The 24,551-nt window shown below is 41.2% G+C and overlaps 1 protein-coding gene across 1 annotated transcript; it reads right to left on the bottom strand.

Moving 5' to 3' along the window:
* Positions 1-10,717: 10,717 nt before the first annotated feature.
* LOC100684762 (proline-rich protein 3-like) lies at positions 10,718-11,389 on the bottom strand. The gene is made up of 2 exons (XM_038585097.1): positions 11,308-11,389; positions 10,718-11,061 (listed from the first exon to the last, which is right to left on the bottom strand). Exons 1-2 carry the CDS (start codon positions 11,387-11,389, stop codon positions 10,718-10,720), a joined length of 426 nt encoding a protein of 141 aa, XP_038441025.1.
* Positions 11,390-24,551: the final 13,162 nt, after the last annotated feature.

Below are 24,551 nucleotides of genomic sequence, written 5' to 3'. Positions count from 1 at the left end.
GAAATAAAATATAAACCCATTATTTTGGCCTTCATTGACTTAGAGTTTAAATCCTGTTTAAACCCTGGTGGAGTGGAATAATTTTTCCTTAATAACATTTTATAATGTTATTATTTTATAACATTTTATAAACTGCTTTCTAAAACATTTTGGGACTATTTTAGGTTTTAACTACATAGAACCAATCCAGATAATTTATTATTGATTATGTATAGCACTGTTCTCGAACTTTCATGGAGCAGTAACAGAATGTAGATGCATTAAAAAGAATAAAATACCTAAGAATAAATTTAACCAAGGAAGTGAAATATCTGTACACTGAAAACTGTAAGAAATTAATAAAATAAATAAAAAAAGACACAAATAAATGGAAAGATATTTCACGATCATAAATTGGAAGAACAGAATGTAGAAGGAAAACACATTCTCCCAGGAGTAATCAAAGGTCATATGGGAAAAGCTGATAAATCCATGAGGCAATAAGTGAACTAGAAGTTATGTTTATTTGTATCTTGTATGTTTACAAAGTAGAGTGAAATTAGAAAACAATGTGCTAATGGTCAGGAAAACTCAGTAAAAAGGTGGGCTAAGGGAGTACAGCAAAAGCATGGTTTACATACAAAGTATCAGAACATAAAACAAAAATTACTAACCAAGTAATTGAAACCAGACTGTATCAGAAAAAGAAAGTCTGTATGATCTTTAAGCAAATTTTAAAGAATCATGGAAAACCTGAAGTAGGAGGAAGATCTTGAGTTTGCCCTTGAATGTTGGCTATGAGAACAAACCAGGCTGGAGAGCAGCTGAGGTGGGAATGAGGTGTGTGGGGATCGGGGATGATAAGCAGACTGTCCAGTTGAGGGAGGATGCATGCTGGGAGTGGAGGGGAAGATGATTATTGGATGGACCCATTGACATAGAAAACCAGGTAGGGGTGTTTGCACTCAGTGCAGTAAGTAGCTAAAGAATGAAATGATGTGAGAAATTTAAAAGAGCAGTTTCCATTTCATTCACTAAACATTTACTGAGTTCTTTATTCCACATGAGGCATGCCCAAGATGCTGAGAACCCCTGTACCCAGAAGTATTTACAATTAAATAGGTGAGAAAGACAAGGAAACATTATAATTCCGTGGGTGAGAGAAAGCACAGGCTGCATAGGGTGCAGAACAGGGTTGGGTGTGGGTGGCTCCCCTGCAGGTGGGGGGTTCGTGTGATGCCACAGAAGGCCTCAGGTGAAGAAATATGTGAACTGAGTTTTGAAAGACAGGCTTGTGAGGTTTGGGGGGATAGGCTTGCCTGCAAAGTGGTCAACATGTACAAAGTGATCTAGAGAATAAGTGGGGGTGTTGGGAAGGTCACAGGAGCTGGAGTGCAGGACTTGGGAGGGTAGGTGAGGGGACAGGTGTGCGTGAGAGGTGGGCCAGCCAGGTGAAGAAAGCACTTACGTAATACCAATATTAGCAAATGGGTATTCGCTGTTACTTCTCGGGTAATTTTTTTTAAAAGATTTTTAAAAATTTATTTTAGAGAGAGAGCAGGGAGGCTAGCAAGGGAGGGGCAGAGGGGGAGCAAGAGAATTTCAGGCAGACTCTGTGCTGAGCATGGAGCCCAACACAGGGCTGGATCTCGTGACCTGAGCTGAAACCAAGAGTCAGATGCTTAACTGAGTCACCCAGGTGCCCCCTTTTAGGGTAATTTTTTAAGGGTAAACCAAGCTGCAGGAATGAATGAGATTGTGGAGGGACTGAGAGAAGGCAAAACAAAACTGGGGGCGGGGGGGATTCATGATTTTCTTCTATGCACAGATAGTCATCTTCTACATACTGATCATTTGCTATAAAAGCAAAGTTCCTGTGGCCTCTGCGAGGAAACACTGCTGGACCTAGTTTAAGTCTTTATATCAAGGCAACAAAATACTCATTTTCTTGAAAAGAATTTTTTCATGATTTATAGTTTATTATTTAGAATCGGTAACATTTCTATTGTTTGTTAAAAATGCTTTCCCACGATTGGTGAAATAAATTGTGGCATATTCCTACAGTAAAATACCATAGCCATTAAAAATGATGCCACGGAGGAGTATATGATGACCTGGGGAACAGCTTATGTTGTATAAGTGGGGAAATAAAAAGGTACTATAAAACAATACCTACCATCTTATTTTTTAAAAAAGAAAAAGAAAAGAGTGATTCTTTTTTGTCTGGGTTTCATCTTCCTCTTCAGGAAAATAAAAGTGTTAGATAATGGGTTTATTTCCCCCCAAAAAAACATTGATAAAACTGGATAAAATACATGAAACAGCTGTTTTCGGTCATTGGGTTACACTTCAGAGCGTGCAGGACTGTGATCTCTAAGAGAAACACAGAAGCTGAGTCCCCAGTCACCCCAGCTTTCTGCCTGAGAGCATGTTCTGGACGGTGTGGCCCAGGCAGCCTGAGCAGCCTAGCTGTCTCGCTGAGTGGCATGCTGGCGAGTTGTGAAGGCAGAGATCAGTGTCCACTTTGTGCAGCAGAAAACTGAAGAAGAGGGAGCTGGACACAGAAGAGGGCCCTGGGGTCTGCAGGAGCATCCTCCTAGGACCCTTCAGCTAGCATGGGCTGTCCCCCTGGCCGGGCTCCACAGGCTCCACAGCACCTGGTGGAGGGAGAGAGAGGATTCTGGGGGGGAAGGGGGAGAAAGCAGAACTGACTGGACGTAGGCAGTGCAGGACCTGGAGATGCTGAAGCTTTAGCTAAGCCAGGGAGTGGAGAGACTTCGAAAACCTCAGGGATTCAGTGAGGACCCCAGAAATGCCACGCATAGGAATAAGACTCACAGTCGATTCAGGACAAAAACACCAAAACAATCTAACCCTAACACCACCTAAAAAATTTAAATCTGACCTGACCAAGAAGAATCGGCAGTAATGTAACCACTTGCCAGAAAAAAATCGATACCTTTAGAGGAAGCCAACATAATCCAGATTCCATACAAATAAATAAAGGTATGAATGATACCAAAGACTTCATTCACCTTAAAAATAAAACTGCCAGCCTGGGTGGCTCAGGTGATTAAGCAGCCAACTTCTGGTTTTGGTTTATGTCATGATCTCAAGGTCGTGGGATTGGGCTCTATGCTCTGCAGGAAGTCTGCTTTAAGATTTTCTCTCGCCCTCTGCCCCTCCCCCTGCTCACTTGCTCTCTCTCTCTCTCTCTCTCTCTCTCTCTGAAATAAATAATCTTAAAAAAATAAAAATAAAACTGCCAGTTATTTTACCAGCAAAATGGATTTATTCAGGGTAGCAGAGGTTTGCAACCCCAAACAAGCAAACTGCAGCAACACCACAGCAAGTCTACAGAGCAAAACAGGGAAACACTCTTTTATACAGGAAAGGAGGAGGTGGGGTGCTGGCCCTTGTAAACAAGAAATCTATTGGAATATACTGGGAGTTGGAGTATGGTGGCTCTGATTGGCTGAGTTGTCACAATCTCTCATTGGCTGGGCTGTTGCTGGGGGAGGAGAAAATCTGTCCTTCCTGCTAGGAGAGTAAGGTTGTATCCCTGTGCAAGATCTTTGTCTTCCTGTTGGATTTGCAAATGATGAGTGGTGGGGTATGAGAGCTCCCCCTTCTAGCCTCTCGACTCCATTCTGAATGAGGTATCCTCATTAATTTTATTTTTTTTTATTTTTAAGTAATCTCTATATCCAATATGGGGCTCAACAACCCTGAGATCAAGAGTCTCCGGAGCCACCCAGGTGCTCCTCCTTTTATTCATTTTTATAACTCCTTCTAATTATAACATTTTGTGACCTAGAAAGAATACCTTGTTTTCTCTTTGGCTTCCTTTGTGGTCTCTCTTCTTTCTTCCTATTTTGTAGACCTGGAAACCAAATGATAGTTCAGCAGTAAAATATTTAATTTACAAGGTCTTATTTAATGTTTAAAAATTCTTTTATGTAAGAAGGCTGTGTGGTATGTAGATATGAATATTTGAGTATTTATTGTGTACCCTGTCATATATCTCCTCCTAGCCTTACCTGCTCATTCTCACTCAAGATAAAAAGCAGGTGGTGGACGAGTGCCACTATGTACCCCCAGTAAAAGTACTGAAGGATCTCATGCCATTCTGGGTATTATGCTATATGTTGGCAAATTGAACTCCAATAAAAAAAGAAAAAGATGTATTTTTCACCTGAAAAAAGAAAAAAAAGGATCTCATGCCATGGAATAATAGTCACTAATTTTATCTTCTCATCAATTATAAGGAGAGAAATATCAGCAAGGTCTGTTGACCAGTACAAAATTACCTTGCATTTACACACACACACACACATATTTATATATATATAAACAATAAATATATATTCTTTGCTATAAACAAAATATTTGAAATTAAAATGTAAGAATGACTCTAATTTCTATCAAGCAAGATTATAATAGCTGAAACCTTAAAATTCTCTATATGATTATATGAGTTCTTCATTTTTTAAATCTATATAAATAATATTTATCTATATTTATTATATTTATATTTTTACATGTTTAGAATGGGATGCCCCGGTAGCTCAGAGGTTGAGCGTCTGCCTTCGGCCCGGGACGTGATCCTGGAGACCCGGAATCGAGTCCCACGTCGGGCTCCCTGCATGGAGCCTGCTTCTCCCTCTGCCTGTGTCTCTGCCTCTCTCCCTCCATGTCTCTCATGAATAAATAGAATCTTTTAAAAAATGTTTATAACAATAAAAATGTCAGTGTCTATTGAAAAATAAGCAAAGGACTCAGAGTAGGTAATCCATGTGGTTAATAAGCAGGCACAAAGATGCTTAACTAATGAGAGTAACTGAAGAAATACAAATTGAAGCAGTAAGGTGATATTTTCACCTACCAGCTTGGTAAAGATTTAAGTTTTTGTTGTTGTTTTTTTTAAGATTTTAAAAACTTATTTGACAGAGAGAGAGATCACAACCAGGTGAAGCAGAAGGCAGAGGGAGAGGGAGAAGCAGGCTCCCACTGAGCAGAAAGCCCGATGTGAGGCTGGGTCCCAGGACCCTGGGATCATGACCTGAGCCAAAGGCAGATGCTTACCTGACTGAGCCACACGGGTACCCCAAGATTTAAATGTTGATGAAAGCACGAGGAAAGATTCTCTCCTATATTATTGCTAAAAGTGTAGATTGGTAAAAACTTTGTGGAAGGCAGTATATGCTCAATTAAAAAAATCTGTATACCATTCATCCTAGGCGTCCTATTTCTAAGAATGTCTAAGGAAATAATTAGACTAAGGCACAAAGACATAACCTTAAGCATGCTCACTGTCATAGCATGTGTAATAGTAAAAAATAGTACTGAGCATTAATATAGGATGAGTAGGGATATTTTAGAGACACAGACAGTGCCCAGCTCACCCATTAGCTATAAATTGTGATGATATTTTCCATAAAAGCTCTGCTGAGCATTAGATAATTGGGGCCAGAAAGGTCAGTGAGAAACGTCTCAACTGCTTTAGCATGGTGAGTTGACTGCGTAATATGCACTTAATGGGAAGGCAGCTTGCCAACGTGATAGCTCTCTCCCATACTGTCCTGGGGCCTATTTGTTTTTAAATAAAGAACATATTTTAGCCCACTTAGAAATGGTAAATTTAGTACAAAGCTTTCGATTGTTTTGGAGGGGGAATAAAGAAACCCTAAACTGATTCACAGGACACGGGGACTAGAATTTCAATGGAAACCAGATGTTCTCATCGTGATTGTGTTTAATGGCTATCAGCAGTCCAGCCCGAAAGCCCACGTCTTCAATGAGGCCCCGCGAAGGTGAGTCCCCCACCAACGCCCGGGCAAGGTGCCTGGTTCCTGGAGCATGAGGAACAGATAACTATGCCAGTAGCTTCAGGTTGTGGAGAACTTTCCATGTGTTGGGCACCATGCTTAAGCATTATATCCACCTTATCTTATTTAACTCTCAGAACCCCATGGAATCAAGTGCTTTCTCCATTACATAAACGAGAAGTTAATGGTTTGCTCAAGCTCATCCAGCAGGGGTTCGGGCCCCCGCAGAGCCCACGGCCTGGCTCGCTCTTTCCACGCTGTGGAGCAGTCTCTCTGCGGTGTACAGGGAAGGAGAGAACGTGGAAGAAGGGGTCTTAGCAGGGGTGTATTCGATTAGTGAACACAGTGTGGCCACAGTGATTTTCTAAATGTTAAAATATTTCCACACTAATTGGTAAATATTGTTGCCCTTAGTCTCTCCCTTTCTCCCCGGTGCTATTCTCTGGGGCCCAGGACCCTGCCTTGAGCAAGGGGTGTGAGAGGGGCCATACCTGGCCTAGCAGGGCACCCCAGCAGCCCTTCTTCCAGGGCCTTCTTTTGGGCAGTGTGAGGATTATCAACCCTCTGCTTATCATCCCTGAGGACAAGAAACACCTGTGAGCGTGCATAGGGCCGCTGCAGGGCTGCTCGGTCTGGGATTTACAGCTTTATTCTATTTCTTTTCTTTCTTTCTTTCTTTTTTTTAAAGATTTATTTATTGGTTCACAACCTTAGCCGCCCCGGCCCCGCTGTTGTCTTCCATCTCCAGCTACTCTAGGTTATGCCTGGAGGTCTCCTTCCACATCAGTCTTAAGCCAGCTCCAGTGTCGGCTCTCTGCTGTCACCAGGGCCAGTGGCATGGGGCCAGGCCTTTCCGAACCGCCTCTCTTTCCTGGTGGCATCACCTCCTCCCAGGCTGCTCCACACTGGCAGCTCCCGGCACGGCCACGTGTGCCTGTGGCATTTGGAATTTGGGAGAATTTTATTAAATCTTAGACATCATGAGGCTCACCATTGCTTTAGGGACCAGGAAGAAGGAAAGACCCGTGACAGGTGATAGTGCTGCGCCATCAGGGGTCGGTCCCACCAGTATCTCTTTCCTTTGAAGTTTCTTTCAACTATTCAGGAGGATTTGGCAATTTCCCCTGCTTTTGGGTGCCGTGATGGGCAGTCCTTCTGCAAAATGTAACACAAAGTCATCTGCTTGTATGGATCTTTCTTTACTGGGTTCTGGAAAGGCTGTGCTTGGTTTACTGCTTTGCTAAAAATATGTAACTGTCGTCATTCCTCCTAAGAGTTTGCATCTTTAATAACAAATTCACATTCTACTGCTGTTTCCATTTTCTGCTATGCTGTTTCTATTGAGTTAATATCTCTGAAAATCCAAATGTGAGGTGCTGGTTACATTTCTTCCTAATACATTTTAAAGGTAAATTTATAACTACTAAAATGGGGAAAATTCTGTCTACAGGCATCTCATTGACCCCCAATAAGGTGTATGCCATGCTTTGGGAAACAAAAATCTGTTGCAGGTTGGCTTGCCAGTAGCTCCTGGCAGTTCTCAACTACTGTATAAGGTGTAAGGTATTGTCCTAAAAGGGGTGGATGGCATTGTCACACTTTGACTAATGTGTGCTGGTAATTCTTCCTGGGATTCAGTATACATATATTTATATATATTGACATTGACATCTGTCAACTGGAGGGGACTGAGGGGGTTGTGTGACACAACGTATAATGGCATAGAGCTTGCCATGGGTGAGACAGGTGTAAAGAAAAACACAAGTGAGTGCCAGAGAAAGCTCTTCTGTTGCTTGGATGTGTGACATAAGGTCATTGCCTTAAAAATATGTAACAGAGCCTGGTTAGGCAGTAAAAGGGTTTGTTCAAATAGTAACACAGGGCTGAAGGGTGACATTTAAAACTGTGGCTGCTTTGATGGTCACATGACGTTGTTACGCTAGAGTAGTAGTAGTACAATACAACTGTATTGTAGTTATTACCAATTTGTCTGGTATTGTCTGAGACTCTTTTTTCAAGTGTGCCACTGGTATTCAGAAATGTCCTGCAGACCAAAAAGTTTCAGAATGCCACCGAAATGCTTTAGGCCACTGACAATGCACACTCCCGCTTAAAATAGAGGACCTCAAAGGTAATGTTATTAGTGGAAATTTCTGGAAATTTGCAAGCCAACAAGATATTAATGTGAGAAAAAAGTCTGCCTCAGTCATTGATAATCCTAGTTACTAAGTCTTCTCTCTATACACTACGGATAGGCATGGGGGAGAAGATCCATGTTCCTACTTAAAGGAATTCTTGAATGCCTTTTCTGTCATTTGTGCTACACTGGCACTGTATTATTTGAGGTCAAGTCTACTTTCTCTGCTCAATTCCAGTTATATATTCTCTACCTAACTTAATTTTTTATCGAATTAATTTTGAAGAATTATATTTTTTCCTAGTCAGTTATCCACTTAATCTGTTTTCAGGTTTATTGCCAGAAAGATGTTCTTACTGTTATCTTTAAAAATCCTTATATTTAGGGGTGCCTGGATGACTCAGCTGGGTGAGTGTCTGCCTTGGGCTTAGGTCATGATCCCAGAGTCCTGGGATCAAGCCCCACATCAGGCTCCCTGCTCACTGGGGAGTCTGCCTCTCCCTCTCCCTCTCCCTCTGCTCCTCCCCTTTTCATGCTCATTCTCTCTCTCTCTCACTCAGTCTCTCTCTAAATAAATAAAAATGTTAAAAAAAATCCTTATATTTATGGTAATGTTCCCTTCTTATTCCTAATATTGCCAATTTATGCTTTCTTTCTTTACCAATTTTCCATAGTTTTGTCTATTTTTAAAACGTCTTCTTGAAGAGACAAATTTTGGCTTTGTTGATCCTCTACTTTAGCTTTTTTATGATCCATCTTTATACCATATCCCTTGGCATGAATTGCAATATTTATACGTGAAAACTCCCCTCTTGACTCAAACCAGTTGCTCTGAATGAATGAAAAGTCCCCTTAACTGGAAAAACTTTTAAAAAATTTCCTGTGTGGGTGTATTTCCTGCTTTTGTAAACCTATTTAATATTGTTTGAATTCTCTTCCTTTGGACAATACTTTCCCCAATTACATTACCTCTCAGTTTTACTGATGTTCAAAACCGGAAACGCAGGGATAAAGTCCTGCTTCAGGACTTTCAAGTGATTAGTTTGATTTATTCTGGAAAGCTCAGGCTCAAGTTGAGCTCCGAAAGATGATTAGGATTTGGAGCAGTGGTTTTCTGGGTAAGGCTTTGAAGGCAGTATGTATGGACAACAGTGAGATGACTCATCCCTATTAAAAACCTGGATATTCAAAGTAATATCCCTCAAAGAGCCTCATCTAGACTCTATTCTCTTTGGCTCTCTGTTCCAGTGGCTCAGATCACCTTTCAACGTCTCAAATCTGTCCTGCTCACTCTTACCCCAGGGCCTTTGAACATGTTCTTCCCTTCCCTGGATGCTCTTCCTCTTCCTTGCCACTTTTCTTTCTTTCTTTCTTTCTTTCTTTCTTTCTTTCTTTCTTTCTTTCTTTCTTTCTTTCTTTCTTTCTTTCTTTCTTTCTCTTTCTTTCTTTCTTTCCTTCCTTCTCTTTCATCTCTTTTTCTTTCTTTCTTTCTTTCTTTCTTTCTTTCTTTCTTTCTTTCTTTCTTTCTTTCTTTCTTTCTTTCTGTTTCCACTGCATTTATTACTAATATAAAAAATGTTAAAAAGAAAAAAAATTCATTCTTAGTTCTCCAACGGCTCTCATCCTTCCCTCTTGCCCACACAACTCCTGACCCATTTCCTCAGGGCCAGTGCAAAACCGAACCTGTTCACTGCCGTTTTCACAGAAAACAACCAGTGCCAGGGATGTAGGGAAGAAGGTTAGACGAGGGCAACAGTTCCGTCCAGGTTCCACCCAAGGGTAGGCCAGGTGGAGATTCACAGAATTCAGACGAAAGGGCTGGTGGCCTCACAATGACGTACTCTAACTAAAGTGGGCTGGAGAGGAGATAGGATAGCCCATAAGAGGCTTTAGAGGACATCTCATGGGCTTGTGTCAAACCCCAAAAAACCGACACCAGGAGAATGGGGAGACCAGGGAGGCAGTCTTGCAGAAAGTTTCACAATTCTCCCATGTTGGGAGGTGTGGAAAATCTAGAGGGCATCAAGAGCCTCACTCATTTTGGCAGAAAAACTTACTCTAGTGTTGGGAAGTCACAATGATGCCACGGACACTGAGAAAGGCTACGTACGAGGGGATGCACAATTTCACAAAGCACAGTGATCACAGATGAGTGGTGGGTATCATGCTACTGACGCAGGATCTACAAAATCCAAAAGCAGGGAGAGTGGCCTTGCAGGGAATAACTCTGCACCAGTCATCCGTACTTGACCCCAGGTCAACCTGGTGAGTTTCACAGAGCAACTGGCAACTTTGGGGGTAGGGTTTGTCACATAAAAAGGACTTAAAACAAGCAGCTAGAAGAAGGGAATGGCAGGAAACTGCTCCAGGGCTCTTAGGAATCGAGGGCAGTGCCGAGGGCTGGGTGGACACATAGATGCACAAGAAACAGCACCAAAGAGCTTTCCTGTTCAGCAGTCAATCGGCGAAGGGGAAGAGGATCCAGGAGGCAGTTGAAGAGAGCAAAGGTGGGGTCCTGAAGGCGAGTCTCTGGAGGCTGAATCGGAAGAAAGCCCACACGCTGGGCACCAGTGATGAAACAAAACTCTGGACCCCAAATGGGGGAGGTGAGAGATGGGGGTGGGTGGAACAGCCTCACAGTAGCCGTCACAGGGCCACAGGGAAATGTATGGCCCCTAGGTCAGAGGGCTCCTTCCAGCCTGGATGGGAAGGCACAGTCTCACAGAGGAGGTCCATTGACCCCTGGGTGGTAGAAGGCACAGAGGTCCTCATATCAACAGCGGCCCTTTTTGGCAAAGTGTCGGCAGACGGGGCGGTTGGGTTTGTCTTCCATAACTTGGGGGCCATCGTTGGGCGGGCAGGTATTTTTGATAAGGGACCAACTTTTGAGCCTTCGGGGATTTCTCTGCTCTTTGTGAAAGCCTCCTCTGGAAGGACCCCCATGGCCTGGTCCAGGAAAAGGAGGTTCAGTATTGGCCCCCCACCAGCCACGACCATATGGGCCGCACCTGGGGCCCAGGCCTCCCCGGATTGGGCCTCTGCCCCTGGGAGGAGGTGGGAGGCTCAGCAGTGGTGGAATCATTGGTCCCCTTGATCCTGGAGGACCTCTGTGAAGAGAGTCTGCATTCTTTTCTGTCTGGCTCCTTTGGCTCAACACCGTGTTTGTGAGATTCATCCAGGTTGCCTGTAGCAGGAGTTCGTTCATTTTCATTGCAGTGTAGTATCCCGTTGCATGCACACACAACAACTTGTTTATCCCATTCTACCGATGGTGGACATGTGGCTGGATTCCAGTTTGGGGCTGACTTGGGATCACCAGGCTTTCCATTGGCCATGGGGGGAGGGCCCAGAGGCTGGGTGGTCCGATGGGACTCCCATCCTCCTCGTCTCCAGTCTGTTGCGGTGGTGGCGGCTGCTGCTGATTCTGCTTCTTTCGTTTGGGCATCGTGGTTGCGGCAATGGGTGCAGCGGGATTTGGAGGGCAGTGAGGAAGGGCTTCCTACTTTATTTCTATTCTCCTCTCAGGTATCTGTCCTTTGCTTTATGAATAATTTTCTGATTCCCACCAAAGATCAAATTCCCCTATGATAACTTACCATGAATGTAATTTTACATTATTATGTGATTCCATGATTAGTGTCTATCTCTCTTTCTGGAATGTAAACTTTTTGAGGACAGGAACTAACTATGTCCTTTACTTTTACATTTTGGCCCACCGTCTCACAAAGAGTACGCACTCAGGTAATAATTGTTTAATTTCTCTCATTTGCTAATTAGTTAACATATAGCTGAACAGTGTAGAGATCTACAAAGTCCATCTTTATTTTTTTAAAGATTTTATTTATTTATTCATGAGAGACCCACAGAGAGAGGCAGAGACATAGGCAGAGGGAGAAGCAGGCTCCCTGCAGGGAGCCTGCTGAGGGACTCGTTCCCAGGACCCCAGGATCACGCCCTGAACTGGAGGCAGGGTCTCAACCACTGAGCCACCCAAGCGCCTCAAAGTCCATCTTGAAAGACATAATGTCCAGACCCAAAACTGCTTGGAATTTGAGAGGCCTAAGTTACTCCCACTCATTAAAAGAAACAAAGATATGCAAAACAGACTTAGAAACATTATGCTCTTTTAAATGTTTACATTGAGACAATTAACACTTTAACACATAATACAATATAATTTTCTACTCACAAGATAATTATAGGATTTATTAAATTATTCCTTCATGGTGTACTCAAGCAGTGTGGAATGGTATTGGTGTTCAAGCTTAAAGGCATATAATAATGGACGTCTTTCTTCAGCCCCAGTATTTCTTGGCTGTCTGAATAGCCTCCTCCAGTTGAGGCCCTTTGGGAAAGCAATGTCTGAGCCACATCCCCTCCCGGCTACACCCATCCCTTGATAGGACAGGCCTGACTAACGGTATTCATCTATCCAAAGAAAGAGCCAAGTAGAAAGAGATTTACAAGCCTTGGAAAAGAAGAATTAGGGAGGTAGACCCTGGCAAGTTCTGCCCTGCACAGCATACACCTTGACCTTGGACACTCATCTCACTTGTATGGAAGGTCAAGCCCTTAGAGATGAGCTGGAAGTGTCCAGTGATCATGGCTCCATGATGCTCACATGGCCCTGCGTTTGAGTTCTCCAGATAGCACGTGATTATAATCTGACTTCTAGTGTTGGCAGCGCAGTGAGCCAGGTCATCTTCTATTAATCACCCCACCTCCTATTTAGCATTATGGGAATATGGGAATATTGCAGCATAAGATAGTCCCTACTTCCAGCAATTCTGGGACTATCTGAATTACCAGACAATTTTTTTTTCAGGCACAGAGATATATTGAGTGATTTAATGAACATAAAAAATATTTAGTGCATAACCCAAAAGTCTAGGTAGGTAGATTGCACACGGACCATGCTAATTCCTGGTTTACCTTCAATCTTTAAAGACCATTTGCTTCACTCATCCTTACTCTTTTCCTTGTAGAGGAACGAGGAACCTTGAGATGCACTTACCTCTGTATTTAGCTAAGGTATAGGGTGACTAGGAATAAATGTACCAAAGTCGGGTGTCCACAGCCTCTTTCGGGCCCGAGAAAGTATAGCAGTGAGAGATGATTTTGTTTTGTATCAAAAATATACTTTCGTATCCTTGTTGCTTTTTGAAAGACATGATAGTAATGATTTTACTTACATCAGTATGGTTGCTAAACTGTTTCTCTGAGTGGCAGACTGCTCTGAGATTGGGCTTGTTGGAACCCCAGTTCTGAGTTTGGGTCTGATATTGGACCAAGGTAGTTGTCTCCCCATAGTCTTTCTTCTTGCCTCAGGCTTTGTAGCTTCCATCCTGATTACGATCTTCCAGGAAGTTGTTGGCTGGAGGTAGCCTACTGTGTTAGCCTGGATCCTCCCAAAGTGGATCCTGAGGCAAAGATTTGAGTTTTGGTAGATTATTTGGGATTGTGCTTCCAGAAGAAGTGAAGCAGGGAAGAACTGGGCAGAATGTGGCCACTGAGGCTGGTGCTGATATGTGTGACTGCTCTTTAATCCTTTGGAAGCTTCTGAGGAGCTTCATGAAATGTTTCTCAAAATTGTCCTCTTAGAGGGACGCCTGGTGGCTCAGTGGTTGAGTCTGCTTTGGGCTCCAGTTGTGATCCCGGGGTCCAGGGATCCAGTCCCACATTAGGTTCCCTGCAGGGCATCTGCTTCTTCTACCTGTGTCTCTGCCTCTCTCTGTGGGTCTTTCATGAATAAATAAATACAATCTTTTTTTTAAAAAAAATTGTCCTCTTAGGGAACAAAAAAGGGGAAAGCATTTATTCATTGGCTCCAGTCTTCTAATGGTCAAGGGTGGCCTCAGAGGCTTTCATTGTTCTGGGCTTTTTGGCTTGTGTACGTCTGACAGTTGAGCAGCGTTAAAAGATAAACTGAGGCACATTAACGCTTTTAAGAGTTTATTTGAGCAAAAATTGGTTCCAGTTAGGCAGCCCCAAACCAGAAGCTATTAGGGGTGTTCTGTTGCCAGGCACCATGGGAAAGATGTTTATAGAAGATGTGGATGCAAAGCAAGGAAATATTTGTTTGACTAAAGCTTAAAGCCTAGTTGGCTATTTGTGATTGGTTGTCCTTCGGTTTCCATTTCTTAACCTTGAGCATTTACATACAGTTTAGATTTTGGTTTGCATACCAAGCTGCCGGGGCATTAGAGCCATTCAGCCTAATGGCCTCCTTGTCTAATTAAGGGCAGGGTCTCAGGGATGTGCTACCTTGTGAGGTTAGAGCAGCCGCAAGGCATAAAGCAAAAGGCTTCTAGTGTGGCACAGAAACCAGATGGCCTTAGACAGTACTTGCTGAGAGCCGGTTGCCCCAACACTGGCATGTAAAACAGAGCATGTTGAAGAGCAGAGATTTCTGGGAAATGGCAGTGTGTCTGTCTGGATGGTGTATGTCAAGGAGAGCAGAGGGAGAAAAGGATGTGGAAGGCGATTGTGCAGTCTTATGGACCTTATTCTGAAAGCAAGAGGGAGCCAGTGAAATGTTAATGCAAAAGAGTGAACTCAATCGGTTTTAGGGGGAAAAAAAGCAAACATCAGTCACAGTGTACAGGATGGATTAATGGGGTGTGTGTAGCATGTGAGGGGAAGGGTGCTGGTTGTTATGGAAATCGGAAGACCTTTTAGGAGATAATACAGTCTAGGTGAGAGAATAAGAAGATCTAAAATAAGACTGTGACAGGTGGGGGTTACTGAAAGAGAGCTGGAACAAGGAAACTTGGCCATGAACGGGTGCAGTGATGGGCTTGTGACCCAGGCTGAGAGAGCAGAGTCTCATTCTCTTGGAACCACAAGCTGTAAAGCTGTGATCCTGAAGTTAGTGCTTACCTTGTCCTCCACCACGTGGAGGGACTGTACATGCGCTCCTTTTAAACACTTTGATTATTGCTGGGAAAGAGCATTTTTCAATACCTAACTGTTAATGTACACCATTGCCATTGTTCTCATTTTGTTTTTCTCTCAGAGCTTGGAGAACAAGGGGTATGGGGTGTGTGTGTGTGTGTGTGTTTGCGTGTGTGTGACAGAGAGAGAGAGAGAAACTGAGAGAGAGAGACTAAGAGAGAGAAACTAGGAGAGAGAGAAACTGAGAGAGAGAAGCTGAGAAAGAGAGAGAGAGAGAGTAACTTAATGCTGTCGAGTTCCTGTATCCAGTCTACTCTGAGGCCTGTTTTAAACCCTACTTTACATGGCTTGATGGTTTGTTTATATGAACATGTAATTTCCCCTTTTGGCTTAAACTACACTTGAGTTTTTCTCACAAGAGTCTTAACTAAAATAACATCTTTGTGCTTTTTTTCTACTCTAAATTATTTTTTCAATACATATTCTTTTAAGGGAAAGAATAGGTCCAAAATTATTACCAATTTATACCATCCCCAGAAATGTATAAAGATAACTCATCATACTCTTACAAATACTAATACAATTTTTTAAAACCCTTATTTGTTTCTTAGATTAAAAAAAATCTTGTTTAAAATTGCTTATTTTTAATTACCTGTAAGGTGGAAAATATTCCAATTCTATTTGTTTTATATCTTATTTTTTTTTTTTAAGTAGGTTCCATACCCAGTGTGGACTCCAATGCAGGGCCTGAACTCACAACCCTGAGATTAAGACCTGAGCTGAGATGAAGAATCAGACACTCAACCAACCAAGCCACCCAGGTACTCCTGTTTTATATCTTCTTTTTTTGTTAATTTTCTAGTTATGTCTTTTTACCTATTATCCTTATTGGGATCTAATCAACTTAAAAAATAAGTTTGTGTGAATTTTTTCCAACAAAAGACTGTTAATTTGCCTGTCCTATTTATTTCAAATATTTTCCCCAGCTTGGTTGCTTGTTCTTAACTCTATTTATTGTTTCTTTTGGAGATACAGAAAGCATTAGGCATTTGAGTTTGTGTTTTCTTTCATAGCTCTTAAATTCAACAGGAAATAAAGCAGCTCTGCTTTTTTGCCTTTATGAGTTGTCTACAAATTTTTTTTTTTTTTTAAGAAATAGCTTTTGAAAATAGGAATCTTACATCATTAGTGTAGCAGCCATGGAGACTCTGCTTGAGAAGGAACTTTGCTTTGAGAAGGAACTCACCTTTCAGCAGTGAGGGACTCCATGAGCTGGCTTTCTAGCAGCAACGCCCTCAGGACCTGCCACAGCCTCTGAGTGGAGACCACTCTGCAGCAACCAGCCAATGACCGAGCATGGCAGGCGTCTTGGCCAGGCCATCTGTGCCCAACACAGGATCCCTCTACATTTGGGGCTTTATTAGCTTCAGGTGCACAGTATAGTGATCCAACGATTCTATACATTACTTAGTGCTCATCTTGACAAGTGCACTCCTTAACCCCGTTCACCTATTTCACCCATCACCCCACCCACCTCCTCTCCGGTAACCATCAGTTTGTTCTCCATGGTTAAGAGTCTGTTTCTTGGTTTACCTCTCTCTTCCCCCCTACTCCCCCCCGCTACGTTCATTTGTTTTCTTAAATTCCACATACGAGTAAAATCATATGGTATGTATTTTTCTCTGACTGGCTTACTTTGCTTAGCCTTATATTCTCTATAGATTCATCCATGTTGTTGCAAATGGCAACATTTCATTAATTTTTATGGCTGAATAATATTCAATTACACATTATATATAATAAATATATAATAAATTATATATTATAATATAATAAATTATATATATAATAAATAATGCTGCAATAAACTTAGGGGTATATATATTCCTTCAAATTAGTGTTTGGTATTCCTTGAGTAAATACCTAGTAATGAGATTACTGGATAACAGGGTAGCTCTATTTTTAATTAAAAAAACTTTTTAAAAAAGATTTATTTATTTTAGGGGGCGAGGGAGAGAGAGAGGGAGAGGGAGAGTGCCAAGCAGATTCCATGTTTAGTGCAGAGCCCAGTGCAGGGCTTGATCCCATGACCCTGAGATCACCCCCTGAGCTGAAACCAGGAGTCAGACACTCAACCAATTGTGCTACCCAGGAGCCCTGTCTATTTTTAATTTTTTGAGGAACCTCCATACTGTTTTCCACAGTGGCTGCAGCAGTTTACATTTCCACCAACAGTGCACAGGAGTTCCTTTTTTCTTCACATCCTTGCCAACACTTGTTGTTTCCTTAGTTTTTGATTTTAGCCATTCTGACAGGACTGAGATGATACCTTGTTGTGGTTTTGATTTGCATTTCCGTGATGGTGAGTGATGTCAAGCACCTTTTTTTTATGTGTCTGGCAGCCATATGTATGGATTCTTTGGAGAATTGTCTGTTCATGTCCTCTGTCCATTTTTAAATTGGATTATTTGAGGATTTTTTTGTTGTTGAGTTCTATAATTTCTTTATATATTTTGGATTATAGTCCTTCTTTTTTTAAAAAAGATATTTATTTATTTATTTATTTATTTATTTATTTATTTATTTATTCATTCATTCATGAGAGACACAGAGAGAGGTGGAGATATAGACAGAGGGAGAAGCAGGCTCCTCACAGGGAGCCCAAAGCGGGACTCGATCCCCATATCCAGGATCATGCCCTGAGCCAAAGGCAGACTCTACTCAACTACTGAGCCACCCAGGCTTCCCTGGATTCTAATCCTTTGTCATTTGTAAATATCTTCCCCGTTTCAGGAGGTTGTCTTTTAGTTTTGTTGGTTGTTTCCTTTGCTGTGAGGAAGTTTTTATTTTGATGGAGTCCCAATAGTTTATTTTTGCTATTGTTTCCCTTGCCTCGGGAGACATCTAGAGTATTCATTTTTAAGTCTAAAAACATAACATGTTTCTGCAATTATGCAAATATATGTAGCTCTTCAACTTGGATTTGCATTAAAAATTATACCGTGCAAATTTTTTTTAAATTTTATTTATTTATGATAGTCACAGAGAGAGAGAGAGAGAGAGGCAGAGACACAGGCAGAGGGAGAAGCAGGCTCCATGCAGGGAGCCCGACGTGGGACTCGATCCCAGGTCTTCAGGATCATACCCTGGGCCAAAGGCAGGTGCTAAACCGCTGCGCCACCCAGGGATCCCCACCGTGCAAATTTTTAATAAAAATATTCCTATTCCTAGGTATTTCAGTGTGTGAAAAAATATATATCACTTATAAGCAATTACGTGATAATTTAGGACAACAGAGCCAGTTGCTCTCACGAATGACCCTGGGTGTGAGGACCACAGAAGATGGAGGGAGGTAAAGAACAGTGGTGGCAACACCTCTTGGTTAGATGGAGTCCTGCCTCCTATACTGCGCAGCGTCCCAGCTGATCCATGGGCTCTGACCCTCATTTTTGTTTAGTTGATCAGCAACTTGTTGGCATAGCCTTCTACCCACCAAAAGGGCTAAATATCATTTGACTTTACAGTCTCCCTTGCAATTTAGAATCTGGACATAGATTCAAACTTGCCCTTAAAATACAGAAGGAAACCTGCTGCGTATCTAGAAAAGATTTGTGTGTGTGTGTGTGTGTGTGTGTGTTGGATAAAAGAGAGACAAGCAGGAAGACAGCCCATGCCTTCACTTTCTTCCTGTCCTTGAACACTGATTGTGAGGATGCAGTGTTTGGAGCTGTGGCAGTCATCTTGCAACCTTGAGGGGAAAGGGAGGAGGGAAAAAAAAAAAAAAAGGGAAGGAGAATCCCACAAAAGCCATCCCAGAGACCCAACATTATGTCATTGCACCACCCAACTCTGGAATTGCCTAATGGAATAATAGAATGTTATCATTCATGCTTCCTGTCACATGAAACCAAAGCACATTAACTGATATATTTTTTGAATCTGCCTTTGCCTCCTTCAGCTTGGTATCATACAACCCATATCTGGTTGACAATCTTTCCACTTAGAATGTCTGGGCAGCCTAGTTACTATCTCCAGATCTCACCTTTTCTAGTTCTCTGATCTCCTGTACATTCTTCCTTCTTTTTTTTTTTTAAGATTTTATTTATTTATTTGACAGAGAGAGAGAGAGAGAGAGAGGGTGCACAAGCAGGGGGAGCGGCAGGCAAAGGGAGAGGGAGAAGCAGACTCCTTGCTGACCAGAGAGCCCAATGTGGGACTTGATCCTAGGACCCTGGGATTGTGACCTGGCCCAAGGCAGCTGCTTAACCAGCTGAGACACCCAAGTGCCCCTACATTTCTCCTTCTACCTTTAAACCCTCCCTATTGCACTAGGAACCATGGTTACACTGGGCCCATCTCCCCCTGGGGAGACACTGTCTTCCACTCTCACTCTGTATCCTACCTGACACTTGTTAAGAGCTTAAAAACAACACAAATTTTACACATCATCGCTATTGTGCACCTGTGCTGTTTTGTCTACTCATCACTTATTCTCACCTCTTCCTGGCAGATGTGTCTTGATTTCCTAGGAGGAGCTGCCTCTACTTTACTTTCAGTTCCTTTGTGTTCATGGCTTGGCTGCTCTTCCATTCTTCTAACCATCATTGATTGGTTCGTGCATGAGCAGGGACACAATTTGAGTCAATGAGCTCTAATTCTGGGACCTTTATTTTACCTGAGTGGAAAGAAATTTATGCTTTTTTGCTGAGATTGCCAGAGTCAGGTTGATGTGAGCCTGGACCTTCTGGGGCCTGTAGAAAGTTGAGCTAAGGAGAAATCAAAACAGGAAAATATCAACCAAGCAATGGAGAAAGAAAAAAAATCAGGCCTGATGACATTGTTTGAGCTCCTGGACTTTTCTATCAAGTGACCAATGATTTCCCTTTTTTTGTTTTTCTTACACCAGTTTGAGTTTAGTTCCTTTTTTTTTAAAACTTTATTCAAATTTTTATTTAAATTCTAGTTAGTTAACATATAGCATAATACTAGTTTCAGGAGTAGAATTTAGTGATTCATCACTTACATGTAACATCCGGTGCTCATCACAACAAGAACCCTCCTTAATACACTTCATCCATTTAGCTTCATCCTCTGCCCACCTCACTCCACCAAATCCTGAGTTGTTCTCTATTGCTGAGTCTCTTATGATTTGTTACCCTCTCTCTTCCCCCCTTTCCGTGTGTTCATCTGTTTTGTTTCTTAAATTCTACATATGAGTGAAATCATATGGCATTTGTCTTTCTCTGACTGACTTATTTTGCTTAGCATGATAGCTCTATCATGTCATCTAGCTCCATCCATGTCATTGCAAATGGCAAGATTTCATTATTTTTGATGGCTGTGTGATATTCTGTTAAATAAACAAACAAACCACATCTTCTTTATCCATTCATCAGTTGATGGACCTTTGGGCTCTTTCCACAGTTTGGCTATTGTTGATGCTGCTGCTATAAACCTCGTGGTGCATATACCCCTTTAAATTTGTATTTTTGTATCCTTTTGGTAAATACCTAGTAGTGCAATTGCTGGTGAATCATAGGGTAGTTCTGTTTTTAACTTTTTGAGGAACCTCCACACTGTTTTCCCGAGTGGCTGCACCAGTTTGCATTCCCACCAACAGTGCAGGATGGTTCCCCTTTCTCCACATCCTCGCCAACATCTGTTGTTTTCCGTGTTGTTAATTTTAGCCATTCTGACTGGTGTGAGGTGATATCTCATCCTAGTTTTGATTTGGACTTCCCTGATAGTGAGTGATGTTGAGCATCTTTTCACATGTCAGTTGGCCATCTTGGAAAAATGTCTATTCATGTCTTCTGCCTCTTAATTTCCCTCCCTCCCTCCCTCCCTTCCTTCCTTTTTTATAATTTTATAATTTTTTTAAAGATTTTATTTTATTTATACATGAGAGACACAGAGAGAGGCAGAGACACAGGCAGGGAGCCTGATGTGGGACTTGATCCAGGACCCTGGGATCACGACCTGAGCCAAAGGCAGATGCTCAACCACTGAGCCACCCAGGTGTCCCCTGCCCATTTTTTTTTTTTCTCTGCCCATTTCTTAACTGGTTTATTTGTTTTTGGGTGTTTGAGTTTGATAAGTTTTTTTTTTAATATTTTACTTATTTATTCATGACAGACATAGAGAGAGAGGCAGAGACATAGGCAGAGGGAGAAGCAGGCTCCCCGTGGGGAGCCTGGTGTGGGACTCCATCCCAGGACCCCAGGACCATGACCTGAGCTGAAGGCAAATGCTCAACTACTGAGCCACCCAGGTGCCCCTGATAAGTTCTTTATACATTTCCTATGAGTTTGGTTCTTGTCACTTGGACTTGCAACTGAGGAAGTCCTGATCATTAGAGGACCTGTAAATTCAAGGTCCAGGCCTCAATGATTTTTGGGTACTGATAGCTTATTACACCCATCTCCTCATCATAGGACCTTGGGTCCATTTAGGTTCGCACCTCAGGGCCTCTCAGTTATTTCTCTCAGTGTCTCATGTGTGTATGTATGGTCCTGACAAGGTCGCTCACATTCTTCAGGTCCAGTCTCTAGGTGATGTTTTCTGCTTATAAGTCTGAGCTGCCAGGGCTCTGCACAAAGACTGACTACTCTATTGTATCATCTCAGTTTAGATACCATTACAAATGCAAAGCAGCTGCCATGGATAAGAAGGTAAAATGGGTTCAATATGTAAAAGCATCGAAAACTCTCAGAGCCACAAGAAGAAAAATTTTACAATTTATTACCAAACCAATGCATTACACAGAAATTCAATTTTAAACTAAACAAGAATTTTAAAGATACTGACTTCTTATATAGAAAACCAGAATTCAGATTAAGTGAGGCACTCCATGGTAGTTGTGTGGTAAGAATTTCTAAGTACTCTTGGAAACTTGCTAAAATGAACATATGTTTAAGCATTTTTTTTAAAAAGCTACAAAATACTAAAAGTAAAATTCCGTTATTGCCTTAAAAGCCAAGACTATCAAGTATGTGCTAAGAACTACTATGTGGGGCTGGATTGCTATCCACAGTTTTAGTAAATAATTCAAAGTGATTCTGAGTTTATTGTTAGGTTAATGGTTTTTACTGAGCCCAACTGTCTACATTAAAGACAAATCAACTTGTGGTTGCTTTATTTAGGAAACATAAATCCTTAGGAAGTCTGTCAGTATAAAAGGGATACTTCAAAAGCCAATCTGTTCTGTTCTTTAAAGATGGTATAATGATTGGTTCTTAATTTGTCAGAAGAAATAACTGTAGTGGTAAAAGTTATCCTACAGCACTTTTGGATTGTTCATGATAGTCTAACAATATTAAAGCTTTTGATTTAGTGCAAAATGGTGCTGTGTGTAATCACAGTCTAAGTAAGTCTGAGTTCTCATTTCAGTTCAAGAATGAACTTGGCCACCCCATTGAAGCATCTTCCACCAAAATGGCTCTCCAGGGAATATGGAGGTGACCTCTTTATTGTCCTGACCTATTTCAATTGGACTTTAAAATAGCAAGAAAAGAAAATATGAGGAGGTGGAGGTTGGAGTACTTGCAGTTTTGAAGACGTTATCACCTAAAAGCGTAAGCTTTAATCAAACAAACTGTAAAATAAATGTATGACCCTTATGAAATGGTTGGAAATTTTAACAACTACCGAATATTTGATGACATTAAAAATGACTTGATTTTTTTAAGTTATGATAATGGTATTGTGATTATGTTTAGAAAGAGTCATTATCTTTTAGGGAACCATACTGAAATGTTTGTGGATGGAATGATAGGATGTCTGGGGTTCCTTCAGAATAAAGGTGACATAATGGATGGGGGTATGGGAGAAATCAAAGTATCCATGAATTGATAATTGTTGAAACCAGGTGATGGGTAAGTGGGAATTTATGTTGCCATTCCCTCTATTTTAGTATTTGTTTAAAATTCACATATAACAAAAAGTTAAGGCAGCTCTTTCTGCCCATGAGTCCTGTCCCTGTGCTTTAATAAAACCACCTTTTTGCACCAAAAAAAAAAAAAAAAAAAAAAAGTCAAAGCATATAAAAAGTTTATGTCCTTTGGCAGCATTTAGGATGTTTCACCTTGGTATTCTTTTTCAAGAAGTTGATATATTGACAGCCTCCTTTTTCCAGCTTGTTTCTCATTCTTACTGTGAGTTGTCCTCAGGGCCTCCTTGTCATTCTTTTTCTGTTCCCTTTATTTTCTCATTTGCTCCCATGGCTTTCCTTATCAACCATGTGCTGATAAATCTCAAATCTGAATCTCCTCCCACCTATCCAACTCTATCTATGTATTTCCTGGCTCAGATGTCCCACAGGCACTCAGTTTGAGCTCATCATCTCCATTCCCAAAACCTACCTCTTTTTCCAAATTGCTCTCCTAGTGACCAGTGAGAATCAGGCGCATTTCTCTATTCAGTTCATGCCTATTATTCTAGTTCCTGCAATTAGGAATTGACTGTGTCTTATCTTATAGTCATTCATTTCATGAATGAATTCAATGTTTATTGAGTGCCTGTCATTGGGCATTCTATTATCTTGGAATTATATGTCTCATTGCCTAGCACAGTGCTGGGCATAGAATTAACTTGTCAAAGATCTCTTGTGGACTAATTCTTTTTTAATTAATGAAATATTTCAAACATGCAAGCAAAAAAAAAAAAAAAAGAGACTAAGGAATAAATAGTGATCTGTGTACCAAAGACCCAGCTCAGTAAATAAAATTTTGGAGATAAAATTCAAGCCTCTGTATACTCTTCATGACGCCATCTCTCTCCCTTGCTTTCCTTTCCCAAAAGCAGTCATTGTCCTCAATTTTATATTTACCATTCTGTTTTTTAGTTTTGTTTGTTTTTTAGAGAGGGAGCGAGAGGGGAGGGCAGGGGGCAGAGGGAGAGGGGAGAGAGAATCTTAAGCAAGCTCCACACCCAGCATGGAGTCTGACTGGATCTCATGGCCCTGAGATCATAACCTGAATGGAAATCAAGAGTCAGACACTTAACCCACTGAGCCACCCAGGTCCCCCTGATATTTATCATTTTATTTTATTTTATTTTATTTTATTTTATTTTATTTATTTTATTTTATTGATATTTATCATTTTAATGAATACATTTATATTTCTACTACTACGGAGTATTCTGAATTTTTCAAACTTCAATGAAATATACTATCGTATACTTTGACAGGTTTGTTGGCATAATGTGTGTTTTGGGGACTTATCCATGTTGATGCATGAGACTAGTTCATTCACTATCACTGTTGTACAGTATTTAATTGTTGTTTATCCATTCTCTTGTTGGTGAACATATAGATTGTATTCATTTTTTTTTCACTATTATAAACATACTGCAATGAGCATTTCTCCTTGCTTACATGGGGAAGTAGAATTGCTGGTGACTTTACTAAATGTTACCAAATTATAAATGTTTATAATCTCAGGTGCAGATAGGACAATTCTTGTTGCTTTACATTCTTACCAACATTTGAATTATCAGACTTTATTTATTTGTTTGTTTATATTTGAGTATAATTGACACACAATGTTACCTTACTTTCAGGTGTACAACTTAGTGATTTGACAAGTTTATACATTATGCTAAGTTCACCCACCACACATCTGTGTGAACATCTGTGTCAATACATGACTGATACAATATTGTTGACTCTAGTCCCTATGCTATGCCTTTTATACTTATGACTTATTTGTTCC

The sequence above is a fragment of the Canis lupus genome, chromosome 37 (assembly GCF_011100685.1).
Source record: "Canis lupus familiaris isolate Mischka breed German Shepherd chromosome 37, alternate assembly UU_Cfam_GSD_1.0, whole genome shotgun sequence".
NCBI classification, from domain to species: Eukaryota; Metazoa; Chordata; class Mammalia; order Carnivora; family Canidae; genus Canis; species Canis lupus.
This window is presented reverse-complemented; position numbering and strand designations above follow the sequence as displayed.